The sequence below is a fragment of the Pleurodeles waltl genome, chromosome 7, assembly GCF_031143425.1.
Source record: "Pleurodeles waltl isolate 20211129_DDA chromosome 7, aPleWal1.hap1.20221129, whole genome shotgun sequence".
Classification (NCBI taxonomy): domain Eukaryota; kingdom Metazoa; phylum Chordata; class Amphibia; order Caudata; family Salamandridae; genus Pleurodeles; species Pleurodeles waltl.
Window position 1 is genome coordinate 76,410,515 of NC_090446.1, and position 18,741 is coordinate 76,429,255.

An 18,741-nucleotide genomic window follows, 5' to 3' on the forward strand; every position below is an offset into this window, starting at 1 on the left:
GGTGAGACCAAAAGAGAGCACAGCAAACTGAAAATGCTCCTATCCCACCACGGACCTCAGGTAGCGCCGAAGGGCCGGCAGGATGGGAATATTAAAATGGGTGTCCTGCAGGTCCAATGCCACCATCCAGTCTCCATTGTCAAGGGCAGACAAGACCTAGGCCAGGGTGAGCATTTTGAAGTTCTCTTTCCAGAAGAAGGGGTTGAGTGGACGCAGGTCTAATAGAGACTGGAGGACTCGGTCCTTCTTATGCACCATAAAGTAGCAAGAATAACAACCAAGTAATACTTCTGGCATCTGCACACTATCAATAGCCCCTTTGGACAAAAGGGCTTAAACTTCCTGTCGCAAAATTGAGAGATGATCCTCTGTCAGTTGCAGGATTGATGGTGGGAGGTGTGCAGAGAAGAAAGAAAAGGTAAGGCATAACCGTTATGGACAATCTGCAGAACCGGTCTGTCCAATACGATCTCTTGCCAATCCAGACAGAATCAGTTTAATTCTGCCTCCAATGTGGCGGCTGTGTCCCACTCTGTAAAGGTACACCAGAGATGCTTGGTGGTGGGGTGGAGTTAGTTGTCGGACTTTGCAGCTTGTTGATCTTGGCTGCGGGCCATTGGGGACCACATCCTCTCCCACAAAACTGTTGGGTTCCCTGCTGGGGAGGGTCGGGCTGGCGGTAAGGAATGCCACAGCCACAAAAGTAACACTGAAAGTCATACCAGCATGGCTTGGTAGAAAGGCCCAGAGAGCGACCAGGGGCAGAATCAACCTTATACCACAGAAGCGAGTCCCATCAAACGGTATGTCCATCAGGAAGGAATGGCTATCGCTCGGGAAACCAGCTGATTGTAGCCACACATGGTGACAAATGGCAACACTGGTGCCAATAAACCATCTGTCAGAGGCAGTGGTGTTAAAACTACAATAAATTATGAACTTGACCACATCCAACCATCCGGAATGGCCTGTGACAGGACAGGGCGAAGGTCTTCAGGAACACCTGGGAGGACTTGTGTCACTGAGTCCCAGAGGACACGAGTATAGCAATCCAGCAAACAGGAGGCTTTCAATTACTGCAGGGCTAAGCTGGCAGATGAGAACAGGCATTTCTGAATGTCTAGACTCACTTTGATACCCTGTCAGTGGGAGTGGTAGAACAATTGCTAGAGTTGGTCTGGGGTGGAGGCCTGCACTACAAGGCTCTCTGTAGAAGGTGCTGCAACAAAAATACCAAGCCGCCTGGAGCGGGCTGATGACATCTGTCAATTGCCAGTTATCAAGTGGCCAGGTACAAGGCTTAGCCCAAACCCCTAGTAGAGTATATGTATATGCCTCAGTAACAGGTCTGAGAGGCTCAGAAGCTGTCTGATTAGGACACTTGTTTTCACCTCCATAGTGGGAGGTGGAGGTTATGGACTTTGGGCATGCTACGCATAATCATGGAATAGGATGCAGTTTTTTCTGTGGTTGAGCCAGAAGTGGAGAAAAGGGCTGACTCGAGGGAAGTGTCCAACCCACTAGCATCTTCCAAGTTCTCATACCAACTGTCATCGACAAGGGGCTGAGCGAACTCACCATTTTAGTCATAATCATTATCAGTCTCTGTTTGAAAAGAGAATGTAAAGAGCGTTGCCTGCCTGATGGTAAAGATAGAGCAGAAACCTTGGTTGGATTGCGTTGTGACATCAGTAGAATTCATACCAGCGTTGAGCTGGTGTCAGAAAGAACAATCAGGCCCCCTCTTCGGACAGCAAAGCCGGAATTAGCACCAAGGTTACAGGGTCTGGAGTGGGTATGGGTTCTGGGAGTGGCGTTGATAAAGAGCCGAGGATGGAATTGTCTCTCAGGGTCAGCTGGCGCCAAGGGTGATCCTGCCAGCGGTAATCCAGGTGGTAGTCCCCTCATCATTGTGGGACCTGAAGGCCTGCCAGAAGGTGTCGGTAGAGATCCAAAGAGCCAGAGCATAGTTCAGTGAAACTCTTCGACCAAGTGTAGCGTAGCTGAAGGTACAAGAAGCTCAGGTTGTGCTGAAACCAGCTGCCTAATCGGCTCTGAAGTTGTTGAACTTCAAGAGTGGAAAGAGGAAATTTAGTGCCGCTCATGCACTTCATCAGAGGAGGGCGATGGAGAAAAACTCCACTTCGACTTCTTATTGCAAAAAGCAGCTCCTGAAAGGTGAGAGAAGCTCTGGATCCATGACTCGAGGTGCAGAAGGAAAGGAACTAATATCAGCGGGTAGGAGTGGCGCCTATATAGGCCCAGCAGACCATTCCAGAGCATAATGGTATCTGTGCGGAGCACCAAGGCCGCATTCCGGTGTGCAGAGGTGCTGCTGAAGAGTTTTCGGATCTAGTCGGACACCTAAGAAGTACTCAAAATGTGAGGAATCTACAACTAGAAATCTCTATCAGAAATGGTCAGGTTGGGAACGACACAGTGGCTGGAAGGGCGTGAACATTTACAAAGATGTCTTTTTGTTTGATAGCACTTCAGTTGACATCCTCAACATTCTGCATAAATGAATCCTGTTCTGCAAATTCTGATTTGAATGTAAATCCCAGACCTGGAGCTTGGACTGGGAGTAGATGCAGTGGAGAGGAATAACGCAAAGTGGTGGGACTCCCATGCAGAATGTGTCTAATGGCTCCCGAATCTCCAATCTCTCCTAGATATTCATTAGCCTTTGTCTGAAAACAGGCTATATTGCCAATTTCCGTGTATTTACTTTAAAAGATGGTTGAAAATACATAAAGATTTAAAAAAAATAACCAAATGAAAGCAAAGTGGCATTTTAAAAACATTCCTCACAAAGCCTTTATGTTTTCCTTTAAAGTGAATTATAGGCAAATTGAGGGCAATGTATCTGCATAGGCTGCAGCAATATATGAAAGATCGCAAAGCATTGCCTTTTTTAAGGGCACCCTGACTTCCAGAGTCCCATCATGCCATGAACATGGCAGTTTACTCCGTTCTTTTTAACGTAGTAGTTAACATGGAAGTATAAAGCAAACTTTATCGCCTCCATCAGGGTGGCAGTCGCTTATAATTTCAAAAGATATTTCCCTAATGGAGATGTAGGATTACAGGTAGAAAACCATTCACTCACTTTCAAGAGATTTCTATTGATAATCATAAGCACTGAGTACACTAGCTAGCTCATCCCCTAAACAATGAGAAAAGGCATCAACATGGCCTTTTCTTTCCATGTACTATTTTATTCGCTTTTTGGTAGCAGAGGAGTATGAAAGAGAGTATCCATATCAATTGTTTGGATGTGGCAAACCCTGTCTGAAATATACTATAGTTTATAAACAACTGTTTGGGCTTTCTTAAGTCCTTAGGGGCATATGTAAGAGCCCCTAGTGCCATTCTAACGCCACATTAGCGTCATTTTTTTATGCTAATTTGGCATTAAAAGACCAAATATGCTGCGCCATATTCACAAAGTGGCTCAATGCATGCATTGCTCCACTTTGTAACCCTTTGCTCTACATTATGTCTGCGCCAGGCATGCTGTATGCAAAGAGGGCGTTCACACATTTGTAGGGCCAAAAAAATGGCGTACGGAAATCTAGCAGATTTCCTTGAGTCATTTTTTTCAGCACTTTTAACGCCGGCTCATAGCATGTGTTAAAAAGGGCTAAATTATTGTTTTCCATGGGCCCCTATGTACTCTGCAGGTGTAGCACCCCAATTGTGGCGCTACTCCTGCAGAGTACATCAATAGCGTCATAAAAAATTACGCTATTACCCCCTACCCTACACCATAGTGCATCATATTTTAAATACGGTGCACACATGGTGGCGGTAGGGGGCAGTAATGTGCATAAGAAAAGTGGCGCTGCACCGTGTGCAGCACCACTTTCCTTAAATATGCCCCTTATTTTTATAGGAATAAAACTTTAACAGCCTTTCCACTTCAAGAGTGTGGAGATCTCTCTGCTTGAGAAGAGGGAGTCTAAAAGTAGGTAAAGTGATAACATGGTTGACATGAAAGCTGGATACCACTTTAGGAGGAATGTGGGGTGAGTTCTCCTCACTACCCTTTTATTCTAAGAAAGTGAGTAAGGTTTGTGAGAAAAAAAGAACCTGCATTTCACCATCCAGAGGTACAGAGATTATAGCGACTAGGAAAGAAGCTCCCCAGATGAGTGTTGCAAGGAAGTCCTATGTCCAGGCTCAAAAGTAAGACCCAACGGACCTGAAAGGACAGTATTCAATTCCCACGGAGGTGACAATCTGAATCGGAGGATAGCATTCATAATTCCTTCAAGGAAATCCTTAACTAGAAGAATTTTATAAAGGAAATTTGTGAAGGATGTTTTCTGTAGGCTATGATGTCTGCAATGTGGACTTTAATTGAGGAGAATTGGAGCTGCACATTGGCCAAATGATGAAGATACTGAAGCACTGATTTTTCTTGACAGGTGATAGGATCAAAATTATTCTGAGCACAACAGATGCATTATCTATTTTGTTTAAAGGAGTAGGGCACCTTTGTAGAGGGTCTTTTGGCTTCTCTCAACCCATGCTTGCACTCTTTTGAGATGGTCATATTGGTCATATTTCAGGAGCCAAACTGCCAAATTCAAGAACTGAATGTTGGAGTGCAGTATCTGGCCACCGACCTTGTGCAGAAAGTCTGGTCTGCAGAGCACAGCTTCTTGTGTCGCCATTCTGAGATGTGGAGTAGATCTGTCAACCAGTATCGGCACGAGCACTTCTGGGTGATACAGATCATTCTGGTTTTCAAATGAATTAATTTGATGATCCTTCGCAGCAGCACGGAAATGGGAGAAAAAGAATAAAGATATTGGCCTGACTAGTTGATTCAAATAGCATTCCCCAGTGTGGTTGGTTAGTAGAACCTCAAGGCGAAGTCTGGGCATTTCTTGTTTACTCCACTTGGGAAGAGGTCTATTTGAGGGATACCCTAATCACAAAGGTTGTCTTGCAAAGTGGCATTGTTTAATATCCATATGAGGTCCTCTTCATTGGTTCTGCTCAGAGTGCCCACTTGCACATTCTGGATGCCTGGCAGATGGACAGCCGTAATCCTGAAATTCCTGAACAATAACAATTTCCAGATTGTTTGAGCATCCAGGGACGGCATTCTGGATCTCATTTCTCCTGCTCTGATAATGCATGGTCGTTGTTTTGTCTGTCTGAACAAGGAAAGAGCTCATCTTGAAGGATGGAAGGAAAGCTTTCAGAGCTAGATGTACTGCTCTCAACTCTAGGAGCTTGATGTAGTATGTCTGTTCCTTGGGAGACCAAGAGCTTTGAATGTGAAGGTGTCGGAACCCTGTTCAGAGGGCAATGGGACACGCTGGGGCTACTGGACCCAACGAAGGTGGTTGAGGCCTTTTACTCCTGATGTTCCAGGGCCCACCCTCTTATGAATTCACATCAACTGGGTAAAGAACCCCCTTCTGCATCTGGCTCTCAGTTACTAGCATGACATTAGCAATAAGGTTTCAGAGGGAAGTATAGATACAGTTTAGTGAACCCGACTCAAACTCCACATGCAAGCAGTGTACCCAATAAATGAATATTCAGCCAAATACTTGTTTTTGTATAAACAGAAGTATTATTTTTTTAATTATAATTCTACACATGTAAAATGTTAACAACATTCAAAAAGCAATAACACAGTCCCCCCCTGTGAGGTAGGCACCCTAGTAGTTGTCAGGGCAATCCCCAGCTACCCGATGCCCATGTAACAAGTGTTGTTAATCTCCGGTCGCATATGGTGACATTCAAGGAGAGTTAAATTACTAGGCCCTGTCAAGGGGTGCTTCCCTCTTGGACTCAGTCAATAAGCTGGAGTCACTTACAGTCAAAAAGGGTTACAAAAATCAAAGGTGTTACATCCCTTAGGGCCCAGTAGTCCCAGATCTCAGCTTACCGCTCCAGTGGTACGAAACATGGCAGCAGTGCAGTGCAGTCCTGGCCCAGAGCGGCAAAGTCAAGATGCATGCGTTCACATGCACAGCTCTTGGCAGGCACCCACTCTCCCTCCTGAGTCACGCTTACCAGTGTCCTGACAACACACACATGTGGGAAATCGTTTCTCTCTTTACTCTGGATGGGTGCAGTTCCCATGCACTGGCGGGTCTCTGATGGCAACACCCTGTCCTCAGGCATCCTCGAACACAAAACTCCTCACATCTTGGTTGTAGCAGCACTTTCCGGTCATGGGCAATGACCTGGACCTCCACTCTCAGCACTGCGAGCATCTCCTCCTGGCATACAGGGTCGCTCTGATGAACCCCACTTGTCAGGTCATGCTGGCCTCAAGATGCCTCTCCAATGGTCCCTCATGGCATACAGGGTCACAGCAACTGTACCACACACAGGTCATGGCCTGATCGATGCAGGACCGTTCCTTGGCACATGGTGGCCTGTCCTGGCATACAGGGTTGCCAACTTCCACAGCGTTATACACGGGGGATGGCCCGATCAATGCAGCACTTGTCCTTGGTGCACAGTAGTTCCCTCTACTCTCCTCCTCTGGAACTTACTTCCTCCAACACGCTCCTCTCCCTCACAGGCACACCAGTCTTGACAAGTAGGCAGATACTGGTGCTTTGGTTTCCCTGGATGATGTCCCATTCTCCAGCAGAGAAACTAGCAGACTGTGCCCTTAGTTCTGGTCACAGGTAGAAGTGTTGCAAAACTTCCCCTCCTCATGCAGAACAGTTGGCTGCTCGGCAGATGACAAAGATGGTGTTCTCAAACTCCCCCTACTTATGGTTCTTTCCAGACACCAAATGTAATTTAGGGTCTGGACCTTTGAAGTTTTGTGTTGGGGTTCTTCTTTTTAAATGGACATTTCTTCCCTTTGTCTTCCTCCTGCAGTTGCAGCACCTCTGAATTCCTGCAAAAGCCTGTGTCCTGTGTACCGTGCCACTGCCCTCCATGACACCCGACTCTCCCGTTGCTCCTGTGGCCCTGTGGTGTGACTGCAAACCCAAGATATCACCCCATTGCATCTTGACTCGCTGGACTCATCGACCCCGCCAGATCATAAGGAACCAACACCTCGCTACCTACACCACCTCACCTCCGCTGCGTCCGTAAGGAGCAGATGCCTCCCCTCCCCTGTGTAGCAGTATGAAACCAACACCTCACCTCCTGCGTAGCAATACAGAACCAGCACCAGCTCCAGCAATGCCTCGCCTCCCAGACATCCATGCCACGTCTTTGACTCTGCCTTGTTTCTGAGGTACTGTACCTGGGGTCCATCCAACTCCGTGACTGGTGCTGTACTCCCTTGTGAGTGGCGTCGGACTGTTGGGAATGACTCCGTTGTGACAGCACAAGTTGGATCTAGTGTGTTTCTAAGTGCTTTATTGAGATTCGATCTTTTAAAATTCAGATCTATGCTTGTGTATGTTGGCTTTTTTTCATTTTTGTCTTATTTTACTTATATAAAAATTAGCTATTTGTCTACAGTGGTGTGGTGTCCATTTGTAGTGTTTTCACTGTGTTACTGTCTATAGGTACAAATACTAAATGCATTGCCTCTGAGATAAGCCAGACTGCTCGTGCCAAGCTACCAAGGGTGTGAGCAGGGGTTATCTTAGGAGTGGTACTCCCTTACCCTGACCAGAGTGAGGGTCCCTACTTGGACAGGGTGTAAACTGACTGCCAACTAGAGACCCAATTTTTAACACCATCCTTCCTTTATTTATGATCTCTGTAAAGTATTCATGCCTGTCTCTTGTCAGGTCATCTATGAACTGTTGTAGTGAGCTCCAGAGCAACATGTTCTACCTCCTTGGGAGTACAGAAGAGCTTGCTGCCTTCATAGTGGTGGTGGATGTACCACATGTTTTCCTGCCTACTGCACCAGCTTTTTGTTCTGCTTGTCAGTAAAGGATGGTGCTGTGGTGTGACGCTTGAGAATGGCTGAGACTATTCATGGAGTCAGGTAGGGGATCCGAGCAGAGAAACAAAGGATACTGCTCAGATAGTCTGTATTTCTTCAGTATGCGAAAAGGAGCCATCTGGACAGAGGCGGATGTCAAGAAAAGATACAAAGCCAGTTTAATGGGACCTGGGACCAAAGTAAGTCATGTCCTTGAGACAGACCATTGGTTTAATGTATTTTGTGAATGTTTAGGCTATAGTTGCCAGAAGAAGGATATTCAACTTCCTGGCACATCTTATAAGGATCTCCTGGAAGGTACTGATGTCATCCAGAACAGATATACTTGCTGGAGAAGAATCTGCACGTGTAGGTGGAATTGGTTCTGTGATAAGACCAGATGTAAGACCTGAAATAGTATTGGTGACAGTGATACCTCAGGTTTGACCTGGACCTATGTTGATGTCTGGTCTGTCAGGAACAGGCCCTGGAGTGTCTTGGTGGAGATGTCGCTGGATCACAGGGCCAGTAGCCATGGCAGGAGGCATATTCGCAAGAATTACCATAGGAGGCAGAGGAGGAGACTGTGCAGGTGGCTGATGAGGGGGAGGAGGAGGTGGGGTCGTAAATGGTGAATAAGATGAATTTGACATGGTGAATGGAGAAGCTCGTGTCGAAGGTGGATGAGTTCTGGAATACTCTGAAACAGATACAAACATAATCCTGTGCACTTTCATCCTCAAAAGCGACTCTGCTATCTCTTTTCTGCAGTGTGACAATATCTTGACAAATTTGATCACAGCCAGTAGCAACAAACTCATACATCTGGTCGACTTGTCAAAGTCTTCTTTAGATCTTGTTCTTGTGCTTCTATTGTCTAATGCATATGGAAATAGGAAAATGTCAACGAAGAGCAATTAAAAAAAAGAATGTCTCTACATCGAACCGTCTCAAAGTTGACGAACCCCTTGACATTGATGGTCTCTTTCTCCATGATGTCGTATGAGTTCTAAACGTCAACCCAGCTCACAATGGTGAGCAAGTAGGTGTTACTATAAATCTTCTCAAAGTCGATGTTCTCCGTGTTGAACGGGGATGCTGTTTCTCATCTTGCCTTGTCTTTTCAGATCTCCCCTTGCAGGAGTTCCCAGAGGTAAGGTAGGGGCACTGGTAGAGGTACTAGCCTCACCTTGCCCCTTGGATGTTTCTCCAGCCAGAGATTCTTGATGTTTTCACGTTTCTTCTTGGCCATGTCAGCGAATCTTCTCACATGCTCTCAGGGCGTGCCTGGCAAAGGATTAGCAGTGACAACATCTTCAGTGGTCATAATAATTTGGCAAACTCAAGCTAAAGATCAGGTGAGCGTCTGTTTTGGCCATTTTTCTGCCCCCAATCTGGGCAGTTTGTAAAAATATATATGGCATTGTGAGCACACAGAAAAATGTTTCATGTCAGAAAAATACAGAAAAATACTCCACAAAGAATGTCAAGTGTTAAGTGAACCACTTTTAAAAACGTTCTAAAGTGATTTTAGGAGGGAAAAAGCACTAAAAAGGCCAAGCTCAGTGCTCCAAGATCCCAACAACAGGAACTGGAAAAAAGAACTGAGACAATTGCCATCTAAAGGTTATGATAGGACACTGGAGGCCTGGGTGCCTTTAAAGGCACAATGTTCTATTGTATTTTTTACATTGCTGCAGCCTAAACAGTCACATTGCCCTATCTTTTTATATCATTTACTTTAAAAGAATACTAAAATGCTTTGTGAGGAATGTTTTTAAAATGTCACCTTTCTTTCTGTGATCTTTTTAAGGCTTAATGTTTTTTTCAGCCACCTCTTAAAGTAGGTTAATGGAGTTGGCAATACAGTCTGTATTAAGTATGCTAAAATATAATTTTGTGTCACACATGCTTCCTCGTCTTTCTGAAGTAAGGTGAAGATACCATACACAATGTCACTTTGGAAAAGTGCTCTGGGAGACAACTGCTCTTTCAGCCCTACAAATGAACCCTCCAGTAAGAATGCTATTTCCATGTACTATTTTATTCGCTTTTTGGTAGCAGAGGAGTATGAAAGAGAGTATCCATATCAATTGTTTGGATGTGGCAAACCCTGTCTGAAATATACTATAGTTTATAAACAACTGTTTGGGCTTTCTTAAGTCCTTAGGGGCATATGTAAGAGCCCCTAGTGCCATTCTAACGCCACATTAGCGTCATTTTTTTATGCTAATTTGGCATTAAAAGACCAAATATGCTGCGCCATATTCACAAAGTGGCTCAATGCATGCATTGCTCCACTTTGTAACCCTTTGCTCTACATTATGTCTGCGCCAGGCATGGTGTATGCAAAGAGGGCGTTCACACATTTGTAGGGCCAAAAAAATGGCGTACGGAAATCTAGCAGATTTCCTTGAGTCATTTTTTTCAGCACTTTTAACGCCGGCTCATAGCATGTGTTAAAAAGGGGTAAATTATTGTTTTCCATGGGCCCCTATGTACTCTGCAGGTGTAGCACCCCAATTGTGGCGCTACTCCTGCAGAGTACATCAATAGCGTCATAAAAAATTACGCTAGTGCCCCCTACCCTACACCATAGTGCATCATATTTTAAATACGGTGCACACATGGTGGGGGTAGGGGGCAGTAATGTGCATAAGAAAAGTGGCGCTGCACCGTGTGCAGCACCACTTTCCTTAAATATGCCCCTTATTTTTATAGGGATAAAACTTTAACAGCCTTTCCACTTCAAGAGTGTGGAGATCTCTCTGCTTGAGAAGAGGGAGTCTAAAAGTAGGTAAAGTGATAACATGGTTGACATGAAAGCTGGATACCACTTTAGGAGGAATGTGGGGTGAGTTCTCCTCACTACCCTTTTATTCTAAGAAAGTGAGTAAGGTTTGTGAGAAAAAAAGAACCTGCATTTCACCATCCAGAGGTACAGAGATTATAGCGACTAGGAAAGAAGCTCCCCAGATGAGTGTTGCAAGGAAGTCCTATGTCCAGGCTCAAAAGTAAGACCCAACGGACCTGAAAGGACAGTATTCAATTCCCACGGAGGTGACACTCTGAATCGGAGGATAGCATTCATAATTCCTTCAAGGAAATCCTTAACTAGAAGAATTTTATAAAGGAAATTTGTGAAGGATGTATTCTGTAGGCTATGATGTCTGCAATGTGGACTTTAATTGAGGAGAATTGGAGCTGCACATTGGCCAAATGATGAAGATACTGAAGCACTGATTTTTCTTGACAGGTGATAGGATCAAAATTATTCTGAGCACAACAGATGCATTATCTATTTTGTTTAAAGGAGTAGGGCACCTTTGTAGAGGGTCTTTTGGCTTCTCTCAACCCATGCTTGCACTCTTTTGAGATGGTCATATTGGTCATATTTCAGGAGCCAAACTGCCAAATTCAAGAACTGAATGTTGGAGTGCAGTATCTGGCCACCGACCTTGTGCAGAAAGTCTGGTCTGCAGAGCACAGCTTCTTGTGTCGCCATTCTGAGATGTGGAGTAGATCTGTCAACCAGTATCGGCACGAGCACTTCTGGGTGATACAGATCATTCTGGTTTTCAAATGAATTAATTTGATGATCCTTCGCAGCAGCACGGAAATGGGAGAAAAAGAATAAAGATATTGGCCTGACTAGTTGATTCAAATAGCATTCCCCAGTGTGGTTGGTTAGTAGAACCTCAAGGCGAAGTCTGGGCATTTCTTGTTTACTCCACTTGGGAAGAGGTCTATTTGAGGGATACCCTAATCACAAAGGTTGTCTTGCAAAGTGGCATTGTTTAATATCCATATGAGGTCCTCTTCATTGGTTCTGCTCAGAGTGCCCAGTTGCACATTCTGGATGCCTGGCAGATGGACAGCCGTAATCCTGAAATTCCTGAACAATAACAATTTCCAGATTGTTTGAGCATCCAGGGACGGCATTCTGGATCTCATTTCTCCTGCTCTGATAATGCATGGTCGTTGTTTTGTCTGTCTGAACAAGGAAAGAGCTCATCTTGAAGGATGGAAGGAAAGCTTTCAGAGCTAGATGTACTGCTCTCAACTCTAGGAGCTTGATGTAGTATGTCTGTTCCTTGGGAGACCAAGAGCTTTGAATGTGAAGGTGTCGGAACCCTGTTCAGAGGGCAATGGGACACGCTGGGGCTACTGGACCCAACGAAGGTGGTTGAGGCCTTTTACTCCTGATGTTCCAGGGCCCACCCTCTTATGAATTCACATCAACTGGGTAAAGAACCCCCTTCTGCATCTGGCTCTCAGTTACTAGCATGACATTAGCAATAAGGTTTCAGAGGGAAGTATAGATACAGTTTAGTGAACCCGACTCAAACTCCACATGCAAGCAGTGTACCCAATAAATGAATATTCAGCCAAATACTTGTTTTTGTATAAACAGAAGTATTATTTTTTTAATTATAATTCTACACATGTAAAATGTTAACAACATTCAAAAAGCAATAACACAGTCCCCCCCTGTGAGGTAGGCACCCTAGTAGTTGTCAGGGCAATCCCCAGCTACCCGATGCCCATGTAACAAGTGTTGTTAATCTCCGGTCGCATATGGTGACATTCAAGGAGAGTTAAATTACTAGGCCCTGTCAAGGGGTGCTTCCCTCTTGGACTCAGTCAATAAGCTGGAGTCACTTACAGTCAAAAAGGGTTACAAAAATCAAAGGTGTTACATCCCTTAGGGCCCAGTAGTCCCAGATCTCAGCTTACCGCTCCAGTGGTACGAAACATGGCAGCAGTGCAGTGCAGTCCTGGCCCAGAGCGGCAAAGTCAAGATGCATGCGTTCACATGCACAGCTCTTGGCAGGCACCCACTCTCCCTCCTGAGTCACGCTTACCAGTGTCCTGACAACACACACATGTGGGAAATCGTTTCTCTCTTTACTCTGGAATGGGTGCAGTTCCCATGCACTGGCGGGTCTCTGATGGCAACACCCTGTCCTCAGGCCTCCTCGAACACAAAACTCCTCACATCTTGGTTGTAGCAGCACTTTCCGGTCATGGGCAATGACCTGGACCTCCACTCTCAGCACTGCGAGCATCTCCTCCTGGCATACAGGGTCGCTCTGATGAACCCCACTTGTCAGGTCATGCTGGTCTCAAGATGCCTCTCCAATGGTCCCTCATGGCATACAGGGTCACAGCAACTGTACCACACACAGGTCATGGCCTGATCGATGCAGGACCGTTCCTTGGCACATGGTGGCCTGTCCTGGCATACAGGGTTGCCAACTTCCACAGCGTTATACACGGGTGATGGCCCGATCAATGCAGCACTTGTCCTTGGTGCACAGTAGTTCCCTCTACTCTCCTCCTCTGGAACTTACTTCCTCCAACACGCTCCTCTCCCTCACAGGCACACCAGTCTTGACAAGTAGGCAGATACTGGTGCTCCAGACTGCAGAGCAGGTGGTCTTGGTTTCCCTGGATGATGTCCCCTTCTCCAGCAGAGAAACTAGCAGACTGTGCCCTTAGTTCTGGTCACAGGTAGAAGTGTTGCAAAACTTCCCCTCCTCATGCAGCACAGTTGGCTGCTCGGCAGATGACAAAGATGGTGTTCTCAAACTCCCCCTACTTATGGTTCTTTCCAGACACCAAATGTAATTTAGGATCTGGACCTTTGAAGTTTTGTGTTGGGGTTCTTCTTTTTAAATGGACATTTCTTCCCTTTGTCTTCCTCCTGCAGTTGCAGCACCTCTGAATTCCTGCAAAAGCCTGTGTCCTGTGTACCGTGCCACTGCCGTCCATGACACCCGACTCTCCCGTTGCTCCTGTGGCCCTGTGGTGTGACTGCAAACCCAAGATATCACCCCATTGCATCTTGACTCGCTGGACTCATCGACCCCGCCAGATCATAAGGAACCAACACCTCACTACCTACACCACCTCACCTCAGCTGCGTCCGTAAGGAGCAGATGCCTCCCCTCCCCTGTGTAGCAGTATGAAACCAACACCTCACCTCCTGCGTAGCAATACAGAACCAGCACCAGCTCCAGCAATGCCTCGCCTCCCGGACATCCATGCCACGTCTTTGACTCTGCCTTGTTTCTGAGGTACTGTACCTGGGGTCCATCCAACTCCGTGACTGGTGCTGTACTCCCTTGTGAGTGGCGTCGGACTGTTGGGAATGACTCCGTTGTGACAGCACAAGTTGGATCTAGTGTGTTTCTAAGTGCTTTATTGAGATTCGATCTTTTAAAATTCAGATCTATGCTTGTGTATGTTGGCTTTTTTTCATTTTTGTCTTATTTTACTTATATAAAAATTAGCTATTTGTCTACAGTGGTGTGGTGTCCATTTGTAGTGTTTTCACTGTGTTACTGTCTATAGGTACAAATACTAAATGCATTGCCTCTGAGATAAGCCAGACTGCTCGTGCCAAGCTACCAAGGGTGTGAGCAGGGGTTATCTTAGGAGTGGTACTCCCTTACCCTGACCAGAGTGAGGGTCCCTACTTGGACAGGGTGTAAACTGACTGCCAACTAGAGACCCAATTTTTAACACCATCCTTCCTTTATTTATGATCTCTGTAAAGTATTCATGCCTGTCTCTTGTCAGGTCATCTATGAACTGTTGGAGTGAGCTCCAGAGCAACATGTTCTACCTCCTTGGGAGTACAGAAGAGCTTGCTGCCTTCATAGTGGTGGTGGATGTACCACATGCTTTCCTGCCTACTGAACCAGCTTTTTGTTCTGCTTGTCAGTAAAGGATGGTGCTGTGGTGTGACGCTTGAGAATGGCTGAGACTATTCATGGAGTCAGGTAGGGGATCCGAGCAGAGAAACAAAGGATACTGCTCAGATAGTCTGTATTTCTTCAGTATGCGAAAAGGAGCCATCTGGACAGAGGCGGATGTCAAGAAAAGATACAAAGCCAGTTTAATGGGACCTGGGACCAAAGTAAGTCATGTCCTTGAGACAGACCATTGGTTTAATGTATTTTGTGAATGTTTAGGTTATAGTTGCCAGAAGAAGGATATTCAACTTCCTGGCATATCTTATAAGGATCTCCTGGAAGGTACTGATGTCATCCAGAACAGATATACTTGCTGGAGAAGAATCTGCACGTGTAGGTGGAATTGGTTCTGTGATAAGACCAGATGTAAGACCTGAAATAGTATTGGTGACAGTGATACCTCAGGTTTGACCTGGACCTATGTTGATGTCTGGTCTGTCAGGAACAGGCCCTGGAGTGTCTTGGTGGAGATGTCGCTGGATCACAGGGCCAGTAGCCATGGCAGGAGGCATATTCGCAAGAATTACCATAGGAGGCAGAGGAGGAGACTGTGCAGGTGGCTGATGAGGGGGAGGAGGAGGTGGGGTCGTAAATGGTGAATAAGATGAATTTGACATGGTGAATGGAGAAGCTCGTGTCGAAGGTGGATGAGTTCTGGAATACTCTGAAACAGATACAAACATAATCCTGTGCACTTTCATCCTCAAAAGCGACTCTGCTATCTCTTTTCTGCAGTGTGACAATATCTTGACAAATTTGATCACAGCCAGTAGCAACAAACTCATACATCTGGTCGACTTGTCAAAGTCTTCTTTAGATCTTGTTCTTGTGCTTCTATTGTCTAATGCATATGGAAATAGGAAAATGTCAACGAAGAGCAATTAAAAAAAAGAATGTCTCTACATCGAACCGTCTCAAAGTTGACGAACCCCTTGACATTGATGGTCTCTTTCTCCATGATGTCGTATGAGTTCTAAACGTCAACCCAGCTCACAATGGTGAGCAAGTAGGTGTTACTATAAATCTTCTCAAAGTCGATGTTCTCCGTGTTGAACGGGGATGCTGTTTCTCATCTTGCCTTGTCTTTTCAGATCTCCCCTTGCAGGAGTTCCCAGAGGTAAGGTAGGGGCACTGGTAGAGGTTCTAGCCTCACCTTGCCCCTTGGATGTTTCTCCAGCCAGAGATTCTTGATGTTTTCACGTTTCTTCTTGGCCATGTCAGCGAATCTTCTCACATGCTCTCAGGGCGTGCCTGGCAAAGGATTAGCAGTGACAACATCTTCAGTGGTCATAATAATTTGGCAAACTCAAGCTAAAGATCAGGTGAGCGTCTGTTTTGGCCATTTTTCCGCCCCCAATCTGGGCAGTTTGTAAAAATATATATGGCATTGTGAGCACACAGAAAAATGTTTCATGTCAGAAAAATACAGAAAAATACTCCACAAAGAATGTCAAGTGTTAAGTGAACCACTTTTAAAAACGTTCTAAAGTGATTTTAGGAGGGAAAAAGCACTAAAAAGGCCAAGCTCAGTGCTCCAAGATCCCAACAACAGGAACTGGAAAAAAGAACTGAGACAATTGCCATCTAAAGGTTATGATAGGACACTGGAGGCCTGGGTGCCTTTAAAGGCACAATGTTCTATTGTATTTTTTACATTGCTGCAGCCTAAACAGTCACATTGCCCTATCTTTTTATATCATTTACTTTAAAAGAATACTAAAATGCTTTGTGAGGAATGTTTTTAAAATGTCACCTTTCTTTCTGTGACCTTTTTAAGGCTTAATGTTTTTTTCAGCCACCTCTTAAAGTAGGTTAATGGAGTTGGCAATACAGTCTGTATTAAGTATGCTAAAATATAATTTTGTGTCACACATGCTTCCTCGTCTTTCTGAAGTAAGGTGAAGATACCATACACAATGTCCCTTTGGAAAAGTGCTCTGGGAGACAACTGCTCTTTCAGCCCTACAAATGAACCCTCCAGGAAGAATGCTATTGGGACAGTTTGCATTCAGCTGTGAAAAATAAACATGCACGATTTACAAATAAGTAAAATTGTTAAAGTGAAGCTGCCACTGCCTCAAAAGGGCCAATTGTTGGTGTGTGATATCCAAAATGATCATAGAAGTGCTTACCCAGCACTGCTACCTCAGCTCGCGCAGAACCCGGGATTACGTTTGGAGGGAGAAAGAGAGAGAAAACTTCCTCAACAGGAGAACCTGGAAAACAGAAACAGGAGAGAAGAAGAGATCATCAGACGGAATTGCATTGTAATGATGAAAAATTAAGGGTCTCGTTTACAAGAAAATGACAGAGTGCGACGCTGCGTCAAATTTGGCAGCACCATGCTCCGTCATTTCCAAAATGCAGGGATGCGCCGTTTTACAGTGCACCCCTTCATTTACCCCTGCCCTAAATTAGTTCCTCAGCGCCAGCACAGCCACCCTTGCTCCATAGTGCAAGGATGGCTCCATTGAGGAGGAGAATTTTTTTGTGCAGCAAGGGACACCTCCAATGGCGATTTGCTCTTTCTATGTGTTCTTTGCAGCCCACATAGAAAGAGCAAAAAACGAGGATAAATTAAAGCATTTCTCCACGTTGCGCCTGGGATGGCGTTAGTTTTCGACCCTGCCTCAGCTTTACGAATCCTTGTAAATCTGGGGCAGTCTCAAAAAGCAATGGGTGTTGCTGTGGAATACCCACAGGGCATTCTCAAAATGCAATGGGTAATGCTGTGGAATGCCCACAACAACACCCACTGTATGCACCATCCACGCAAAGTGCTGTGTGTAAAGTTGCTTCATTTACAAGCTGGCGTTCAGCCACAAAAAGTGGCATAACGTCACCTTGTAAATACAGCGAAGTGCACAGCGCCACCGGAGCGCACAAAAAGTGGCACTCCGGTGGCGCTAGGAGCTCGTAAATGAGTCCATAAATGTGGATATATGTGGGTGCGTTGGAGGTTTAACCAGCAAGATGAAGAGGAAAAATCCATTAAATTCCTGAATGCATTCGTTGTCTATTCAAAACATACCGGGGATCTATTGGACATTAGAGCATTAGGTGAGGTATGTGAGAACCCACCTCAATTAATGATCACAATCCTTGTCAGGGTGAATCATAAAAGTCACTAAACGGAGCTGTGCTCAACCCCTGGTAGCAATGGCACACAGCAGCCAGGCTTAAGTTAAGTTAGAAGAAATGTGTAAAGTATTTTTGCAGTACTCATACAGTAATAAAGACAACCAAACTAATTTAGAATATATTGAATATTTGAATAAATAAAATAACATCAAAACTACAAACATCCAATTAGCAAAATCAGAGTTATGAATTTCAAAGTGTGTTTTCAAAAATAGCTGCAAAAAGCACAAAGTGCAGGATTGGGGCAAGAGTGAGACTTAAGGCTAGCTGCGATGGCGCGCGGGCTGGGTAGGAGGACCAGGTGTGTCCTGGTCACAAAGTTACCTTTTAGCCTAACAACGTTTATGGCGTTAGCAAGCCTTCAGTGGGGCTGTGCAGCCGGCTGGACCTGAGGAAGCGTGGTCATGATGGGGAGCTACTAAGTCAGGCCTCAAACTTGTTCAGAGGCTACTTAGTGCCGGACCGGTTGAAGCTGTCAATTGGGTAGTGGTCAGTGGTGAGTCCAGGAAAGCTTCTGATTGGGTGATGCTCGGCGTCAGGCTGAAAGCTTGTTGTAGCCCTGTATCTCAAACAGATCAGCTGACAGATCTTTGATGTCACTCCTGGTTTCCTTGGTTCAAGGCAAGCAAGTCCAGTCTTTATTCAAGTTCTTCAGAGAGCACAAAAGTATTTTTTCTGCTCTTCTACAGCCCAGTAGTGTTATGAGGCAGTACTGTTGATGCCACATTATGCCAGTGCCAGCCTGTGGGCAGTGCAACCACTGGGGACACACTAGCAAATGAGGTAAAGGTTCATAGGGGTTATCCTACACACTTTACAGCACTTTCTGTGTGTCTTACTATAAACTATTCCACAGTGCACCTCTCTACCTAAATCCAAGATGGCAGGACCTTTCTTCCCTCGGTCAGAGCTGCCTGGGAATGCCCAGAGGTGTGGCTATGTTAATAGGTACACCCTCCCTAA

The 18,741-nt window shown here is 45.3% G+C and overlaps 1 protein-coding gene across 2 annotated transcripts in view; it reads right to left on the minus strand.

The window, feature by feature from the left end:
* Window positions 1-18,741, minus strand: part of LOC138303675 (alpha-2-macroglobulin-like protein 1) — a 599,538-nt gene that overhangs the window by 184,883 nt on the left and 395,914 nt on the right. For both annotated transcript variants that reach the window (XM_069242992.1, XM_069242993.1), the window contains exon 23: window positions 16,770-16,853. In XM_069242992.1, coding sequence (XP_069099093.1) covers window positions 16,770-16,853 — 84 coding nt within the window. The remainder of the gene's footprint in view (window positions 1-16,769; window positions 16,854-18,741) is intronic.